Below are 19,302 nucleotides of genomic sequence, written 5' to 3'. Positions count from 1 at the left end.
GTGGAGGTGGGGAAGGTGAAGGTGGTGGTGGAGAATTGTATACATATGGTGGTGGAGGAGATGGAGATGGTGGTGGCGGAGAACTGTATACATATGGTGGAGGTGGGGAAGGTGAAGGTGGTGGTGGAGAACTGTAAACATATGGTGGTGGAGGAGATGGAGATGATGGTGGTGGAGGTGTGTAAGGTTGAGGTGGTGGTGGAGAACTGTAAACATATGGTGGTGGTGGTGAACTGTATAGGTATGGATCAGCAGAAACAGATCCTACATTGTAAGATACAAAGACTACAGCCAGTGCAAGTAAAACTTGAGGCCATAGACGACCCCGAGCGGGGCCGCCACTAGTGTTTCTCATCTTTAGAGTTCTTCCCCTCAGAACCAAAACTGTGATCAGAACTTTTCTTCTCTCTTACAGAAGAGAAGATGATTGGAGAAAGAGAGAACAGAGGAAGATAAGAAGTGTGATTTGTTCATGAAGAATAGGTTCTATTTATAAGTGTCTGATTATTGAGAAGAGCTGTCACAAGCTCTTACATTTCTCAGTTTTACTACTTCACATACTGTTTTACATAGCTGTATTTCGTCAATTCAATAAGGTTAAGGGTTCTTCGTGATCACTGATCATGCACAGAATAGAACATGGTAACATGCAGGCAGAAGCTTCTTCTGCAATTAGATCAGTCACGTCCTGGGCAGTACTTTGGATCCAAAACAATAGTTGACCCAGGTATAAACAATTTAGTAAGGCAACATGGTGGAATATAAAATATTTCCAGTGGCTCTTGTTTTTAGTTTTTATTTCATATTCTTCTTTTTTTTTTTTTTTTGCAGTAGAGATTAATGACATTGATCTAAATATGAAATATATATGTGAAAACAAGCATATATCAGCAGTTTATATTCTACTGGTACATGAGGCAAACTACATTGCAGGAGACAAGCAAAATACGTGTTTTAATGTGTATGAAAACTCAATGTTCTATGTAGCTCACATTTATGTCTGTACATATTGTTTTAGGAAGTTTTATAATTTGCAGACATGCCATAGTGGTTATATGTGAATCTGAAAAAATTACCATTTTCTTTTACATAGCTCAGTAAAAATCTTTTACAATTTCTTAGTGTTTTTATTATACGCGAAAGGTTGGCACTAATTGTTTGTGACCCTGCAGGTAACCATTGACTAATACTCAATTGGAGTCAAGGATGCTGAAGCAAGCTGCAAGCACAAGCAGCTGATAAAGCGGAAGTATAGCTTTGAAAGCAACCAAATTGGGCAATACAGCTTAAGCTCACCCTGTCAACTCGGAAGATGACAGTGAACAAACCAAAAGCTACTGTCATTTTGCAGCGACTCAAGCGTATTGTATGAACCCAAACTTACCATTTTGTGTTGTGCACAACCACCTTTAGAGTTTGGGACTAAAGATGAATTGCCTGAATTCAATAGAAAAGGAATTACAGATCTGAGATTATTATTGAAGATGCAGAAATCCTTATTTTTCTAGACGGATATCCAAAGTCCAACTTATTGATTATTCGGGTATTGGGAATTTGTACCCATTGACAGCTTGCCTATTCTGAGAGTACCCTTTCAGATTATCCCAACTGAAACCAACAGAAAACGCATAGAGGCCTGATTGTGGATAGATAGTGTTTTGTACCAGCAGCTCTATTATTAGTGCATTTGCAGTTTTGCACATGTAATTTAAGTATTTATAAACAGCAGTTAGTAGGGGTGTTCATTTTATTAATCTCTTTGACTTCCAAAGCGAATATTAGGTGATATAAGTTGTGTTATCTATTATTCTTTACTTTGAATCCCTAGGTATATCAGCAGGAATGTTAAAGAAAAATTTCCAGGCCGGTAACTTTATAAAAACAAAACAAAGTGACATAAATCTGGCCCGTGAACCAATTTGATCAGAGACCAAAATCTACTTAGTTGGAAGAAAACACATTCAGGGACTTGAGAGATCAAGGTGATAAATTATTATCATGTCCCTCAAACAGAAAATATTATCATGTCATTGATATTTGTACCTCTGCTTCGTGAATTTCCCACCTTCAGCTCAAAATCTGTACTTGGACCCAAAATCAACTTGGTAATAACAAAAAATGGTTCATGTGGGCCCAATTAGCTTAGATGGGCCCACAATAAAACACCTTAAAATATTACTGTCTGTCTTCTCTTTCTCTGTTGAGAGCAGAAATGATCAATGGTGGAGTCATGGAGAGGAGGAGACTGTTGAGTAGTATCAGTACATACATTGAAAAAGAAAAGTATCACAACTTCTCAACCAAATTAGTAGACTGTAGTGAGACAAACACATACTAACACTTTTTTACTAGATAACTCAGCCTAGAATGAGATATCAAGGTTCCCAAGGGTCGTAAAATGGTGAAGATGCTGTATACGGTGTTGGTGTTGAATCGTAATAGTATGGCGCGGATACTGGAGATTGTGTTATTGGTGATTCATAGTAGTATGCAGCGAGATCTGGGGATTGTGCTGGTGGTGATTCGTAGTAGTAAGGGGCGAGATCTGGATATTGTGTTGGTGGTGATTCGTAGTAGTATGGGGCGAGATCTTGTGATTGCGCCGGTGGTGATTCGTAGTAGTATGGTGTGGGTGCTGAAGATGGTTGAGGTGTTGAGTCATAGTAATAAGGAGCAAGTGTTGGAGATGGTGGTGACTTGTAGTATGGAGCAGGTGGCGAGGGTGGAGATGGCGGGTATCTGTATGGTGGAGGAGGTGATGGTGAGGGAGGTGGATGGTAGTTGTAGTAGTAAGGAGCTGGTACTGGGGATGGAGGTGGTGGTGGTGATTTGTAGTAGTAAGGAATAGGTACTGGAGATGGTGGTGGTGGTGACTTGTAGTGGTAAGGGGTTGGTACTGGGGATGGAGGTGGTGGTGGTGGTGATAAGAAGTAGTAAGGAGTAGGTACTGGAGATGGTGGAGGTGGTGATTTGTAATTGTAGTTTGAGCATTTCTTGTAAGTAGTTTTGGATCCATATGCAAATGGCTTTGTTTGGAGCACAACTAATCGGTGATTCTTGGACTTAACCTTAACTTGAACTCCATCCTTTCCACCATGTAAGTCAGTAGGAATGTTGCAGGTTGAACCCTTTGGTGCCATATACAGCTTAGCCTTGCAAGCTGCTCCTCCATATTTGAAACCTTTAATTGTAACACTGTATTTACCATTGTTTTTGGTTCTTCCATAGGCCATGATTTCTTTATCACCTGCCTTGCAACTGACCTCCACAATAGCACCTGTTCTCACATTAACAAAGACAATTTCTTAACTTTACTATTTTTACAATTATTGCTTATATATATATGAATTAAAAGAAAATATGTTTTGGTGTTTTTCTTTTGTTGGCTAAACGTATTCTCCTGATAGAAGAAATGTACTAAAAGATTTTGTGCAGTTATTACCATTTGATGAATTGAGTTTATGATATACAAGAAGGAAATTTTATGAAATTGTGGAAGTTGTAAATGCTCACCTTTAAGGTGTTTCTTGGCATGTGATTTCTTTGGGTTGCTCTGGTCATAGCATCTGTAACAGTATACTTTCCCGACTGCTTTAACAATAAGTGAGTGATGGTGTGGAGTTGGGTAAACTACTCGTGGTGGTGGCCATGTGTAATAATGAGGTGGGAGATACTTGGTTGGTGGTGGCGGCGAAGATGAGTAGACGTACGGAGGTGGGGGAGACTTGACTGGTGGTGGTGAAGATGAGTAGACGTATGGTGGTGGGTTGTAGACTGGTGTAGGGGGCTCATATGTATTTGGTGGAGGCGGCAGCTTGTAGACTGGTGGAGGAGGCTCATACGTAGGTGGTGGTGGCGGCTTGTAGAGTGGTGGCGGAGGCTCGTACGTAGGTGGTGGTGGTGGGTTGTAGACTGGCGGAGGAGGCTCATACATAGGTGGTGGTGGTCGGTTGTACACTGGTGTAGGTGGTGGTGGCGGCTTGTAGACTGGTGGAGGAGGCTTGTATGTAGGTGGTGGTGGTGGGTTGTAGACTGGCGGAGGAGGCTCATACGTAGGTGGCGGTGGCGGTGGCTTGTAGACTGGTGTAGGAGGTGCATACGCTGGTGTAGGTGGTGGTGGGGAACTGTAAACATATGGTTGTGGAGGAAATGGAGATGGGGGTGGAGGCGTCTTGTAATCATATGGTGGTGGTGGTGGTGAATTGGACTGATATGGATCAGCAGAAACAGATCCTACATGGTATGATACAAAGACTACAACCATTGCAAGTAAAACTTGAGGCCATGGACGACCCCGAGCGGGGCTGCCCCAGTATTTCTCATTTATCACTTTAGAATTCTTCCTCTCAAAACCAAAAAGTGATCAGAACTTTTCCTGTTTCTAATTTCTTTCTATTACTGAAGAGAAGATGATTAGAGAAAGAGAGCTGAGATGAAGATGAGAACTGCATTTTGTATATGAAGAATAGGTTCTATTTATAAGTGCCTGGTTATTTAATTAGCTAGATTTCAATAAGATTAAGGGATTTTCGATGTAATCACTGTTTAGGTTCATAAGAGAACATGGAAGCAGAAGCTTCTTTCTGCAAGTAGATCAGTCAAGTCTTGGGTCCAAAACAATAGTTGACTGCAGTAAAAACAATATTTTAAGCTAGTAATGGTGGGTATAAAGTATATCCAGTGTCTCTTTTATTTTACATTCACTTGCAGTAGATATTAATGGCATTGATGTACATCCGTAAACTATGGGAGTCTAGCTGATACTAGCAATCTTTATATTATTGTTAATGATTACATTAGAGAAACTACATTATAAGAGATTAATTCTAATTGTTAGTTTCCATGCAGCTACGTACGTAGGTAACAACAGGTGCAGAAGATGGACTTATTATACCGAAGGGGCACTAGAATCTGATCAAGTGGAGTGTTTGACAGTCCTAGCACTAGTGAAGTGGGCAACAAGCATGATCCTGCAACTTCTTCTAATTTCTGAATCTTACAGATCTACATTTTGTTTAATTAGGGTACATTTCCTATATGTAGGCCTGTACACGGTTCGGTTCGGTGCGGTTATTGGTAAAACCGTTGACCTAACCGTGTATAGTGCGGTTACCACATTTAAAACCGTAGATGAACTGTTTAGTATTCGGTTCGGTTTTTAACCGCACCGACACTATTCGGTTATTTTGTGGTTCGGTTCGGTTTTAACCATAAATAAAATATCAGAAAATTCTGACGGATTTTGTACCTGCACCTAACAAGTAACAAGTAGATTCTTAATCCATTCCATACGAGAGTCTAAAGATCAAATAGATTTGAAGTCCAAAAGCAAGGAGTCATACAAGAGTCTAAAGATCAAACAAACTTGAAGTCCAAAAGCAAGGAGTCTAAAGATCAAACACACACAATAGTCTTAAAGTTTAACATAAGAAAAGAAAGTAGCACGAAGAGTTGAAGACAAGTAAAAGACTCCAGTCCATCCAATTCTCAAGCCAATCATCCCCTTAATCCTCATCCTTGCCCAAAATGTCTGCAAAGAGAATTACTCAAAAGTCAGATCAAAATTCTTCACATCATGGGTAATGTACTTCACATGTACAATAACAACTAATCCTTCACATCAAAATTCCACAATATAATAACAACTTCTATGACCTCCAGGGAAGTAGTTTGTTGAATCTGCCACTTTCTCTTTAATCTTCATATGCAAACCCTAAACAATTACAGAATCATACTGGACAACTACATACCTTTGTGATTTACTGACTCATAGATAATGAAATTGAGTTGGCACACTACTGAACCATATGCAACTCTAAGGTGGAAAATGGCTATCTATGCATGCTATATTCCTTAATACAACTATAAAAGGGTGACCGCATTCACAGTTCTTTCCTTCATTACCAAACAGACAAGCTCTCTCAAAAACATTCCAATTTAGAAACTCTAACTAGATTCAAGTGACAAATAGTTCTTCTTTTTTCTTAACAGAGACATGGCTATAAGAAAGTCACTCCTAGCTACTATTTCTCTTCTGATCTTCTTTACTTTTGTGGTGGAAAGTAGGATTGATAGAAAGAGTTTAGGTTTGGGTAAAATTAAAAGTAAATTAAGTTGACAAAAAACAAGCAATACAAATAAGATGAAATGTTGAAAAACAATACAATTTTAAGTCAAAAAAGAAGAGAAGAGATTCCATTACCATCTTCAATGTTGACAAATTTTACATAGTCACATATGAAATCAAGAGAGATAGGTTTCTGCAACCAGCTTCGGATACAGAGAAGTGCTTCAACTGTCCTGGAAGATAGTGAGCTTCTCCATGGAGTAAGAATGTGCTTTCCGATACTGAATGCATAATCTGAAGCAACTGAGAACACTGGTATTGCCAAAATATCCTTCGCCATAAGTGATAGTACCTTATACTTGGTACTATTAGCCTGCCACCAAGCCAGAATATCAAAATTCCTGGTAGATGTTTCACAGTCATCAAGCAAATACCTTTCAAGTTCTGACGTTGGATGAGTAGAGTGAACATTCATTCTTCGCCTATTCTTCCTCGACTCAAACATATCCTCAATGATCTCTTCTTGCACACAAATTAACATGTCATCTACACCTGCAGCAGTTGTTGACCCAGTACCTAAGACATCAGCACAATCAATATTAGTAAATGATGATGATAACAATATTTATAATCTCTAACAGTAGAACAAAAGCAGATAACTAAAGTTCAAAAGCTGATGTCACCTTCATCTGCATTGGCATTTGAATACATGGTGTTGTATTCTTCATAAAGTTTTCCCATATCTTGTTTCTTATCTTTCAAAACAGCTCCAACCCTGAAATCATCTTGCTCATACAAACATTCAAGATCAAACTTCGTACCAGACTCTTTATCTCGAGGATCAAGCAACTTAGCAAAAAACAGAACAAAGTTCATATCTTCATAATCCCCCTAATATGTGTTGTACTTTTTAAACAATACTTTTGCCATCCTAGAAATATGATAATCTCGGTTTCCTATAGATCTAAGACGAACCAATTGTTCATGAATCAAAGCCAACTACCATAAAAACTCATGTGTAGTAACCTGTATTGAAGCAGAGAACTTAACAGTAGCATCAAAGAAGATTTTTAAACATTTCACAAGACTCCTAACACATGACCAGTCTGCAGCATATGTAGGATGATGACGGAGCTTGTTCTTTTTTCTTCGTATTCCTCTTTTTAGTTACATCTCCTTCACAATCAAATTCACTAGAACTAAGAAAATAATCTTCACTATCAATTACAACAGTGTCATCATCAGTATTAGGTAAAGCTTCACATTCAGATTCTTTGAAAATATACTTATCTCGAAAGATCTTATCTTCTCTTTCTAACCTCTTAAATACCTTCTCATATGGAATGGAAGCTTCAAGCATCAGATATGTAGCATTCCACTTGGTCTTCACATCTAAGAAAACCATCTTCTTGCAATCAATCTTCTCAATAGCAACACATTCTTTGAATTTGTCTAACCTAGAGGGAGAACCGTAACATACTTGATAACTGATCTGATCCTTCTAATTGACTTGTGGTAAACATCATAACATCTTTAAGAACAAGCGCAAGAACAAGCGCAGCACACCTTACCTGATAAAAGAATGAAACAAGGAAATATCAGTAAATTATTCTAAACTGAGTAATAACAAATGTACTTGTTCTAAACTGAGTAATGACAAAGCATTAAAGAATCAGTAAATATTTCCCTAATGGATATGATGAAACCTGAAACTAAAGTTTGTATATATGAGAATCAATCTCATCAGGGTTTTGTGATTTTGTTGTTATAGCTGCATAATATGACACTAACATGTATCAACATAAGTTGAAAAAGTCATTACAAAAATAACTTTAAGATTTAGCAAAAATGATGAAGTATGATGATGATGGGTAGAAGTAGTAGCCGAGTCTTCAGCAAGTTCCAACAAAAATCTTCAGCAGCAACAAACTAAGAATTCAAAACATGAACTAGCATGAGAAAAAACTAATGGCACTCCAAGTGTAAACCACATGAACAGAAGTAATTTACTAAAAACATGTCTCTCAGGCATTAGTTTCATTAATGAACATATGGCAACCACGATGTGCAAAGAACTATTTATGGCAAAAATACAGAAAAGATAAAAGTATAGTACAGAAAAACACCAATAATACCAAAACTCTAAGACTCTAATGCTTGTAACTCCAACAGAATGTTGCAAATGAAGTAGAATAGAAACATATATCTACATAAGAACCATCCAATAAATTAACTAGGGAACCGTATATACATAGTGCAGTCATTTAAATGGAAGAAACATAGTTACAACAAACTGATGAGAAGATACAAGTGTACTATACTATGGTTTCAGAGTGTACAAGAAAACATATTTACAAAGTGTACAAGCAATGCTACTGGTTTCAGAGTTACATCAATCCTACAGATGTAAAGTAAATGAATCAGAACTGCAGAACTACATTTAAACTTAGTCAATGTAAAACATGGAGGTCCATTACAATCTCAAAAGCTAAGTCTAAACGAAACAATTAAACTACTGAAGAAGAGATTTAAGCATAACCAAAAAAACACACAAAGAACTCATTCATATTGAATAAGAGATTTAAGCATAAAAAAAAAACTATCTAACCTGCATGTATTGAGATCTAACTGTTGCTCCTGTCCAATTGATGACACTGGTTTGAAGATAATCAATCGTCACAGTATTTGCACTGACATTTTCCAAAGTCACACCGAAAAGATCTTCCAGACCCCAATCCAGCAAACATTTCTCAAACATTTTCCCAATTTCCACTCCAGTATGACCCTTGATCTAACAAAACAGGATGATCCTCTTTTGAAACTTCCAATGAATATCAATTAAGTGCACAGTCACACACATATAGTTGAAGTTGTTTGGAGAGGTCCATGTATCAGTTGTGAGAGAGACTCTTTGTTTACTTTCCTTGAAATATTTCTTCAACTTTTCTTTCTCATCTTTGTAGATTGTTAAAATATCTCTGTAAATGGTCACCCTGCTTGGAACTTTGAATCTAGGTTCCAACTGTTCACTATATCTTCTAAACCCTCTCCTTCTACAATTCTAAATGGCAGTTCATCTATTATGAAAAACTCAGCCAATCTCCTTCTACACATATCCTTGTCATAACTAACAGCAACCAGTTGCGATGACTATCCTGCTCTTGGTGGTGGAAACACTAAACTATGTTGTCCCTTCAGCTTCTTGTTGGGATTCTCAGGACATGTGTCTAAATGTGTCTTCATGCTGGAGGTGCCATTTCCTCGACTATCAGCTTGCAACTTCTTCTTGCAGTGCTTACATTTTGCTTGTTTTTCTTTGAGCCTTACAAAATCATTCCATACTTTCGATCTCACTTTTCCCTTCTTCTTTGGTTCACTTTCAGGTGCATGGTCCTGTGTAGCCTGCTGTGTAGCTTGTGTTTCTTGTGCAGCATCAATTGAGGTGTTACAGAAAGTGTCACATCAGTAGACCCAACTGCAGTGGATGGAGACATTGGAGAGGGAGATGCACTTGCCATCTTGCAGCTTGATAATGAAACTGAACTTGATCCAAACATTACCCTGCCAAAGGTAAACAAGTTAGTTCTTAATACAAGCACACATATTTCTTAAAACAATCAAGTCAGGTTGTTACCACCTAGCAATTTAGATTAAAACTAATCATATCATGTGACACTGCCATCTAACTCAATTTAGATTAAAAGCAAACAACAAAAGTTGGAAATTGCTAGCACCTACCAAGTTCTTAATACAAAAAAAGTTGAAAAAACAATTTGAATATGATTTTAATCACATCAAACATGATAAATCTCCACCAAAATCCAAACTGCTCTTTGAATTTCAGAGTAAACATGACTAAATTTCAGAGTAAACATGACTAATCATTCAGAGTGCTCAACCATATCAATCAACATCCATTAAAACCCTTTTTCTCACAGTCACAGATCATAAATCACTTCATTAATCAACAAACCTTTTTCAAAACATTTTACATCAACAAACCCTAAGTTCAAAACCTCAATCAAACAGAACAAGTCAAAATGAAGATTGAACTCAAATCGAATGAAGCACTAGTTAGTAGTCACATGTTTGCAATAGATTCTTGAATGATAGTAGCCTTCAGACTCCTTCCTTCCCTTAACTCAACCAAAAACTAAAATAAAAAACCCATAATGTAATCAGAAAAATAAGATTGACAAAAGAAATTGATTGATAAACAACAATCAAACCATTTCGACAAAAAAAAAACCATAAGTCCTAACAGAAGAATAATTAAAAAAAAACCTAGAAATTGAAGAAAAAAAATCAATCTAAACGAGAATGAGAAATAGAACAAGAGAAAACTATTTACTTACTAGATAGAGCCATAGAGGTGGTTGTGCTCTTGATGGAGGTGGTTTAAAAGATTAAGGTGGTGGTGCTACTGCGTACTGGTGGTGGAGGAGACCGAGGTGAAGAGTGAGAGGAAGAGAAAAGAAGAAGAGAAATTTCTGAAAAGATTAGGGTTTCGAAATATATATGGTGTAGGGTTTAATCTAGACGGCTAGGATTGATCAGGATAAACTAAATCAACGGTCTCTGTTACTCGGTTCTTCGGTACGGTTAGTGTGCAGTTATGGGTGAAACCGATGACCGAACCGAAGATCTAACGGTTATCAAAATGAAAACCGTGACCGACCGTTGGTTTATCGGTTCGGTGCGGTTACGGCTCGGTTTGTGCGGTTACGGTCCAGTTCTATGCATGCCTACCTATATGGCAATGCAGATGCATAAGTCAAACTGGTAATGGTGCAGCTGACCAGTTCTCTAAGTACTTCATGATTAACCAAGTCACTAAAGATTGGTACGTGAACACACTTTCTTGTACAAGGGTTTTGCCGTCAATGAAGTGGGATTAGGCATGTAGCTTTAAAAACACTAAAATTGGTAATAGAGCTTAAAGCAGCACTGTCGTCGTCTTGGAAGGTGATTGCAAGAATGTAATATGAGCAATGAATACAACCATAAAGCTACTCTCAGTTGGCAATGTCAAGGCTACCTGAGAAAAGCCAAATTTTACACCCTACATCTTAACTATGATCTCTCCATGTATTTTAGAGATTATAGATAGTCTTTTAAATCGTTTTGCTTTTAATCTAAGGCCACATCAAATGGTAAAATGACTAAAAATGAGTTCAAAAGTTCAGACAGACAAACATTGGTTTGCATTTCAGATTTGTAGCTATGATTAAAACAAGGATATCTCTCTCAATTAAAAAAAAAAAAAGCAATATCATCTTAGAAACCGAGTTCCAAAACCTGTGATTATGTGAGATATTCAAGGCTAATTTATCTTTAAGATGGTTAAAGACAAGTGCAGAGCCAACTTGTGGCATGGATTGGCAGTCGCCCACCCACGCCAACAGGCTCCCAAATCTTTTTTTTTTGGTAATTTTTTTAACTTTTGGCATTTTCGTCTTTGTTTGCTGCCCATTCTAGCTCCGTCCATGGTTAAAGATGGCTTTGAAGTTTCGTCCCCAATTAGCACTGTGTGTGCTTGTTTTTTGGTGTTTCACTTTAACATGCCCCGTTATGTCTAGACTAATTTTAGACATGGGATGCACGTTTAGACTAACTTTAAACTTTGAGGTTGTTTAAGGTGATCTCCATCTTCTTAGCGTGTTCTTGAGTTCAAATGAACAATTTGAAGATTAACATAGACGTGGACCCTGCTTAGTTGTTATATGATTTAGTTAACATATAAATTGTAGATTTGAAGTGTAAAAAGTCTCTTCATTTGCCTGATTGTATCATTTGTTAGCTGAGGTGGAGCCAGGTTCGTAGGCATTGTAAAAAAATTTCTTACCCATGCCACAAACAAATTGGATAGGGCATAAATGGACTTGGGAGCCCATTTTAAGAAGAAAAATATCATGTGTGAGAGCCAGCTTGGCTGGGTATGTAGTTGCTCTAAGCTGCCTCCGTCCCTGTTTGTTAGGATTTATCACAACCTCTCTTCATCTTCATAATAAAAATGAAGACTTGTTAAATTTGTTTGAATTTGTACGGTTTTGCCTCTTTTCTTAAAATATAAAATATTTTTTGGAATTCTAGCAAAGTTAAGTGATGATGTCGGAGCAGCTTTTTTTGGTTAGCTAATAGTCTAGTTCATCACCGGTGCGAATAGCACCTTGACGTTATGCCATTTGAATTTGAGCCGTCAATTTCTTAATTAGTTTTGGCAGGTGTCCAAAGATTTCCTTGTTCCAGTCCATAAGGATTTCGCTAGTTGTAAATAGCTTTAAATGAAGGTCTAAAATAGGTTCCGCATCATTTTGTTGATTCGAGGCTTCTTCAACTATCTGCTCGAGTTGTGAGTTAGCCAAAGATGCTCGAACTTGTTGGTTTTTTGCCCATACCAGTCAATAGCTTTGGTATATAAAAGGATTGTAGCATGATCAAAAGATATTCTTGGTAGATGAGTAACACCTGCATGAGGGTTGGTCGTACGCCAATGCTGGGTAGCGATGGCTCGATCTACTATCCATTATGTTATCTTGTCCTTGTTGATTGTTTGTCGTGGAATCCTAAGTCCATGAAACCCATTTGATCTAACATTGGAAGGAAAGGTTGTGACTATGCATATGTTACTCTCCTTCCTCTTTTTTTTTCCAGATTGGTCCATCACTTCGTTAAAGTATTCTAATAATACCCACGCACGACGTTGCATTGTTGATTGCAGGGAAAATTGTGTGGAAATCTAGCCAAAATTTTTGTATTACATTTGGGTGTAGTGGGCCGTATATACCGCTGCAAAGCCATGATTGACCTGGAGCTGGGAGGGTGATGTTGACGTGAATGTAACTCTGGGATTGAAGCAGTACTTAAACATTTAGATTGTTCTTCCACATAAAACAAAGCTCTCCTCTTCTGCCAATCTTGGGTATAGTTGTGCAATTTTGGAATCGTAGGGATTGGGCAAGCCCATCCATATGGGTTGCATCTGCTAGAATTTCGGATAAGAACATGATATTAAGTTTGTGAAGGGAAATCAACCCTTTTAAATGTTGTATGGTTGTTGAGTTATTAATCCCTGGCAGCTCAAAGCCACGATGCTCATGTTGGTGTGTCGAAATGAAAACAGAGAGGGATATATGACCATAAGGGTTGGAAATGATGTTAATGGAACATAAGATAGTGATGAAAATGGAAATGGAAATGGGTTTACAAGTATGCTAGTTGTGTCGTTTAAGATCTGGGCTTGTTAATGAGCTTAACTTTGAGTTTGAATTGTCTAAAAAATTTAAGGATTAAATAATCAATATTTATAGGAATAAAAGAGAATTTATATCATGCTACTTATACGGGCTGGTAAATTTGTTCAGCACTCTTTGATTACCATCAAAATTAGCGTGAGATTTAGGATGGTGGACAATTGGAGTTTAAAAGAGTGATAAGAGTCGATAAACGCGGATTCACAAGATGAAAACATGCAACATTCGGGTTAATATAACAGGGGATCCTTTGGACTTCGACGTCAAAACAAAAAATAAAAAATAAAAAAGGATATAATGCATTTAAGCTCCTATAAAAGGTTGAACACGTGGGCCAATCGAACAAAGCCCATAATCACCTCTCTAGATGATTAGTATTACCTCGTAAACGTTTTGCCGCATGATATTACTATTATTATAAAAAATGGTTTTATTAATACATGTGACATATTTTTCATTAAGCAATAACTGATTTTAACGTGGTTTTACCATTATGTAAATGGGTACATTATTTATATATCCATATTTTGACATCCAATGAATATATACTTATACAACAATAAATATGTATCTACTTTTTAATAACCTTATCCATTTAAAATTATATTACCTTAATACTCTCGTTCAAATAATATTTTTCTTTATTTCAAAATGGAACAAATTTTTTCTTCTAGCACCACCACCATCACTAGCACCACCACCACCAACATTCAACTACCATTCCACCACCACCGTTCAACAACCACCACCACCACTAATATTCCACCACCACTCCTTTACCACCAACATTACACCACCAACAGTCCTCCACCACCACTAGTCCGTCGCCGTCGCCACCACCACCGTCGTCGTCGCCGCCGCCACTACTGGTTCAGATATTTTTGTATCAACAATAGGACTTGATCCAAACAAAAATAGAATCAATAGTAGAAGTTGATCCAATTTAGGGGATCAACAACGGTAGTTGATAATAAAAAAGGATCAACAGTAGAAGTTGATCCATGTAAATGGAGTGAACTTGGCGTGAGTCGAACACGCATCATCTAACATGGAGTCAGTCATGCTACCATTGCATCACAAGTTCAACATTTGAAGAAATTTGCATGATTTAAACTACAAGGTATGAATTAAACTACAAGCATGATTATACTAATCCAAAGAAATGTTTTCAACAATAGGAGTTGAAAGGATCAACAACAATAGTTGATCCCATAAAATATTGGGCCAACAACAGGAGTTGATCCCATAAAATGGATCAACAACAGTAGTTGATCCCATAAAAAATTGGGTCAACAACAGGAGTTGATCTCATAAATGGATCAACAATAGTAGTTGATCCCATAAAAACATATAAACAATAGGAGTTGAAAGGATCAACAACAGTAGTTGATCCCATAAAAAATTGCGTGAACAACAGGAGTTGATCCCATAAAATGGATCAATAGCAGGAGTTGATCCCATAAAAATGGATCAACAACAACAATTGATCCCATAAAACAACAATTGATCATCACATGTAGCTTCATAAACAACAACAGCTTCATCTCCTTCATTGCAGTAGCCACTAAGATCATCCTCTGCTTGCTCCTATTTCGGCCCAACAAACACCACTGCAACACACAGATATACAACACCATTCAAAACAACATTTATCAGTGCCCTAACATTCATCTAGTTGTGAATCTGCTCAAGTGCACCCTAACATACATCTATTTAACTCTAATCCATTAGCAGCAATCTGAAAAACATTGATCCATTTACAGTAAACCTTCAAGAAATACTCAACTGCTTAATCGTTTTTGATGACGTTAAAGCTCATCAATTCTTCCTTTTGATTTACAGTAAACCTTCAAAATGGAACAAATTTCTTCATCGATTCTTATTTATCAGCAAAGAAGAAAGAGACTTTTTTGGATTTGAAACATGAAATACATAATTGAAAACCTTTTGTTCTCAGTGAGAAGATCGTCGGTGGCTGCTCGTGTTAGCTGACGTTAAATCTCATCAATTCTTCCTTTTGATTTACAGTAAACCTTCAAGAAAAACGTTGTTGACATCGATTCTTATTTATCAGCAAAGAAGAAAGAAACTTTTTTAGATCTGAAACATGAAATGCATAATTGAAACCTTTTGTTCTCAGTGAGAAGATCGTCGGTGGATGCTCGTGTTGGCTGTGGTGGTGGCGCCGATGGAGATCGTAGTGGCGGTGGGAGGCGATGGAGATGATGGTGGTGAGAGCGTTGATTTTTTTTTTCTTCGGTGATAAAAATTAAGAAGTGAAGAAGAAGGAAATAAGAGAGGGAGGTTAAATAAGGAATTATAACAATTGTGTTTTTAAAAAGTATCTTCAATTATGCCATCAGAGACATTTATAAAGTCTGTTAGGGATATTTGTGAAGACCCATCAAAAAGAGGGACAATAATTCAATTACCACTATGCCAATGGGCATGCAGTAAAAATAAAAGAAATTATCTAAGCAAGGTCATATTTATGTCAAAGTATGACCCCAGGGGTGGATCCAAAAATCACGGGAAGGGGTGCAAAAATTTTCTTCGATGATAAAAAAAAAAATCTTAAGGAGCTTAAAATGGGCTTTGAAACTAGCTGAGCAGGGGTGCAACTGCACACCCTTATAATGGGTTGGCTCCGCCGCAGTATAACCCGATCCTCCACATTTAGAAGACCAATATATATATATATAAAGTGTAACATTTCCAAACATTTAATGGTAATACCAAACATTTTTTAAGTTTAGATAAGCTAAAAATTCTGGTTCCATTTTTTGTGTGCTTGTTCCTTAGTTCTTGGTTTTACTAAGATTCATCTGTTATAAACGAGGAAATTTCTTTTAGCTTGGGTTTACCGGAAACCTTTCACTAAAAGTGGTTATATTAAATTCTAAATATGGATTCCAACAAATATTTTAGTATACCATCAAAGGTTATATTTTTGTAGACTAATGATAACCTTTAACCATTTTCTTTAATCACTTTTAGTTTTAGCCTTTTTTTTCCTGCTTCATGCTGTGATACATCCTCATTCTTCTTTTCTTTGATTTAAAAGTAAGAATCTTTATAATTGATTATTTTAATTTGAGTGAGATCAATGACTAGTTAAAAGAAATGGAGAAGTACATGATATCCGTGAGGTTGATGACAATGGAGAAGTGGTATATCTTTTAATGGTTTATTTGGAGTTTGTGTTCTTTTTATGAATTGCGCATACAAAGCGGACAAATATGAGATATAATCGTTGAACTTTTTCGGCCAAACATCTACCAAGTCATAATTTATTTTTGGTTTTTGTTTTTCAGAAGACGAGATACTAGGAAGTTATATGTGGGCATTACAACAACTGAGGTTATTCTAACGAGCAGGTTATACTAGCGAGCATTGATGACTAAGATAAAGAGTGTTTTTCCCACACACATTATCATCTTTTCATGTTTCGTATATGGAATGATGTGCAAACTAAGTGAAAACCAATAATTAACTAATTTCCGTTAATTTTTTCTCACTCGCTCATCTTTCTCTCGCTCCGAAAGTGAATCAAAGAACGTTTACAATATTCAATCCCGATGTTTTAGAGTTGACATCAGAGGAAAACTCTTTTAAGATAGAAGTGAATATTATTCGAATCGCTCTAGCTGGTGATAAGTTTGCTGGTAAAAGTGCTTACGTGAAGTCTTCTTCATGTGATACTTTTAATGGAGTTGGAGATGTGCCAACTCCTGTTGATGGTGTCTATCATTTTGAAAATTATGGCATCAACTATGAATTCCATGAACTTACTGAGTGTGTGGGTATTATTAGTGGTCTCCATGATGGGATTATCATAGATTTTGATTTCACGAATCCAGGATCGTGCACGAGTTTACCGCGTCATTATCTAGAGGCTCAAAGCACAGTGGACCTGGACAAGCTCCCTATGGCTGTAATAGGAACAAAATATGATTGCGTGGAGCTAAAGTGAACAATCGTACATTTCATACTTCCCGTGGCCTTACTCTTTTCGAGGTGTCCTTATTATGAATATTTGTTCCTTTTTAATAAAAAATGCTCTAAAAAGAAAGAGTTCTTAACCCTTGGTCTTGTGCGTACACGTGAAAAACCCAAATGCCCTAACCTCTTTTGTTGAAGATGAGCTTAAAAGCAATATGTTAAATTCTTAATATTTTTGAATCTAGAATAACAAGTCATAAACCAACTATTAAAGATGAAAGGAATTACCAACAAAATGAATAAATAATCTCCCTAAAATCGAGAAAAAAAATAACCGAACACAATAAAATGTGTCAAAAGACACTTATAAACAACAACACAACATCTTATCCGATTAAACAATCTCAAACTTTCTACTTCACAACTTCGCTTTCACCACCTCTGACTTGGTCAATGGCTTGGACCAAACAAGTTCTATTTTGTTAGAGCCAAACCATCTTAATTAGCACTAATTATTAGTTTTTCTTAGATAAAAAATTACTTGAATAAAGTGTTGGAGAAAATGAGTTATTTAATAAATGATTTTTTGGTCTTGGTGTGGTTTGATCTCATGACCTAAGGGTCTAAGGATACTCACTCATTTTTGAGTGAATGAAATGGAACCTTTAGTCCCACATTGTGGAAAACTAAAGAGGTGCTCCACTATATTACCATGTTCTCATGGATATGTTGTGGGGAGAAAAATACATGTTTTGACCCATGCCCATGCGCGTGTACCAAGCACCAAGTCCGTGTCTACTTGAAATTATTTTTTGCAAGTTTTTAACTTGATAAATAATTTATTTAAGAGTTTTATTTATGGAAAAATTCCTTTTTTGTGTTTAATTGTTTTACAAGAAACAAAACTCATTTTATAAGAAAAAACCTAAACCTAACTTGATTTGCAAGTTAATTTTCCTATAAATACAACTCGAAAATCTCTTTTCGAAACACACAAGCAGCGACCATCTCTAGGTCTTTTCTTCATCTTCTTGCTTTTATTTTCGTGCGGCGTTTTACTTCCATCCCCGTTGCTGAGTTGAAGAGTGGGTAACTTGTATTGTGCTAATACAAGTTATATCGGGCAGTCTTATCCTGGACACATCTTCGCACGTTGGGGTTTAGCATTACTTTAGAGTATACCCGCGAACTAATGTGTTAAGGACAGCTTGTTGAACCTGTGATTCTGCCCTCATCAATTTGTTCGTGGTCGAGTTGTTTGATACGGTTCTTTATATTTATTGTTTGATACATCTGACGTTTCTTCTATTGTTGCAAGACTCCAACAATCTTAACACATTATTATTCCTTGTAACAATGGGAAAGAACGACGTTGAAAGACCACGGAAGTTTAATGGAAAGGATTTCAAGAGATGGCAATCCAAGATGCTGTTTTATCTAAGCCATCATGAACTGGATTATGTACTTGTTCCACATGAGGAATTGATGAATGCTGAATCTTTAACTGAGGAGGTGATCGAGTATAACAAGCGGTGTAATTTTCTGGAGAAAAATCATATCATGAATGGTTTGGAAGATACGATGTATGATTTTTACAATGCTAAAGAAAATTTCAGTGCTTATGATTTGTGGACTTCGTTAGAAGCAAAGTATCAAGCGGAGACTGCAGGGAGCAAGAAATTTCTGGTGGCGAAGTTTATGGACTTCAAGATGACGAATGATAAGCCTGTTGTTGATCAATTCCTCGAATTTCAACAGATTATTAATGAGATTCTTGTTGAAGGTATGGTCATTGATGAGACGTTTCAAGTATCTGCGGTAATTGAGAAGTTACCAAGTTCCTGGTCTGAGTACAAGAAAAAGCTAAGACATGAAACTGACGAGATCAACATGGTTGAATTAGGGAAGAAGATTCAAGTGGAAGAGTTGTTGTGCTCCAAATATAAGAACGTGTCTTCTGCAAGAAACATGAGTAATAAAGCTCATATGACTGAACATAGATCTTCCAAAGCTGGAAAAGGTGAGAGTAACAATCGTAAC

At 36.9% G+C, this 19,302-nt stretch overlaps 2 protein-coding genes and 1 pseudogene across 2 annotated transcripts; 1 reads left to right on the top strand and 2 right to left on the bottom strand.

Annotated features, from left to right (window-relative positions):
• Positions 1-1,733, top strand: part of LOC113280360 — a 9,502-nt pseudogene extending 7,769 nt beyond the window's left edge.
• LOC113280358 (leucine-rich repeat extensin-like protein 1) lies at positions 2-481 on the bottom strand (the record flags this gene model as incomplete). The annotated part of the gene is made up of 1 exon (XM_026528995.1): positions 2-481. A coding segment is annotated over exon 1 (354 nt), but the record flags the coding sequence as incomplete, so codon positions are not given.
• Positions 1,734-2,237: 504 nt separating the features above from the next.
• LOC113284025 (extensin-2-like) lies at positions 2,238-4,424 on the bottom strand. The gene is made up of 2 exons (XM_026533416.1): positions 3,514-4,424; positions 2,238-3,277 (listed from the first exon to the last, which is right to left on the bottom strand). The coding sequence occupies exons 1-2, from the start codon at positions 4,262-4,264 to the stop codon at positions 2,376-2,378; spliced, it is 1,653 nt and encodes a 550-aa protein (XP_026389201.1). The 5' UTR covers positions 4,265-4,424; the 3' UTR covers positions 2,238-2,375.
• Positions 4,425-19,302: the final 14,878 nt, after the last annotated feature.

This window comes from Papaver somniferum, chromosome 5, assembly GCF_003573695.1.
Source record: "Papaver somniferum cultivar HN1 chromosome 5, ASM357369v1, whole genome shotgun sequence".
Classification (NCBI taxonomy): Eukaryota; Viridiplantae; Streptophyta; class Magnoliopsida; order Ranunculales; family Papaveraceae; genus Papaver; species Papaver somniferum.
The sequence above is the reverse complement of the archived record's forward strand: the minus strand, read 5'-3'. Positions and strand labels throughout refer to the sequence as shown.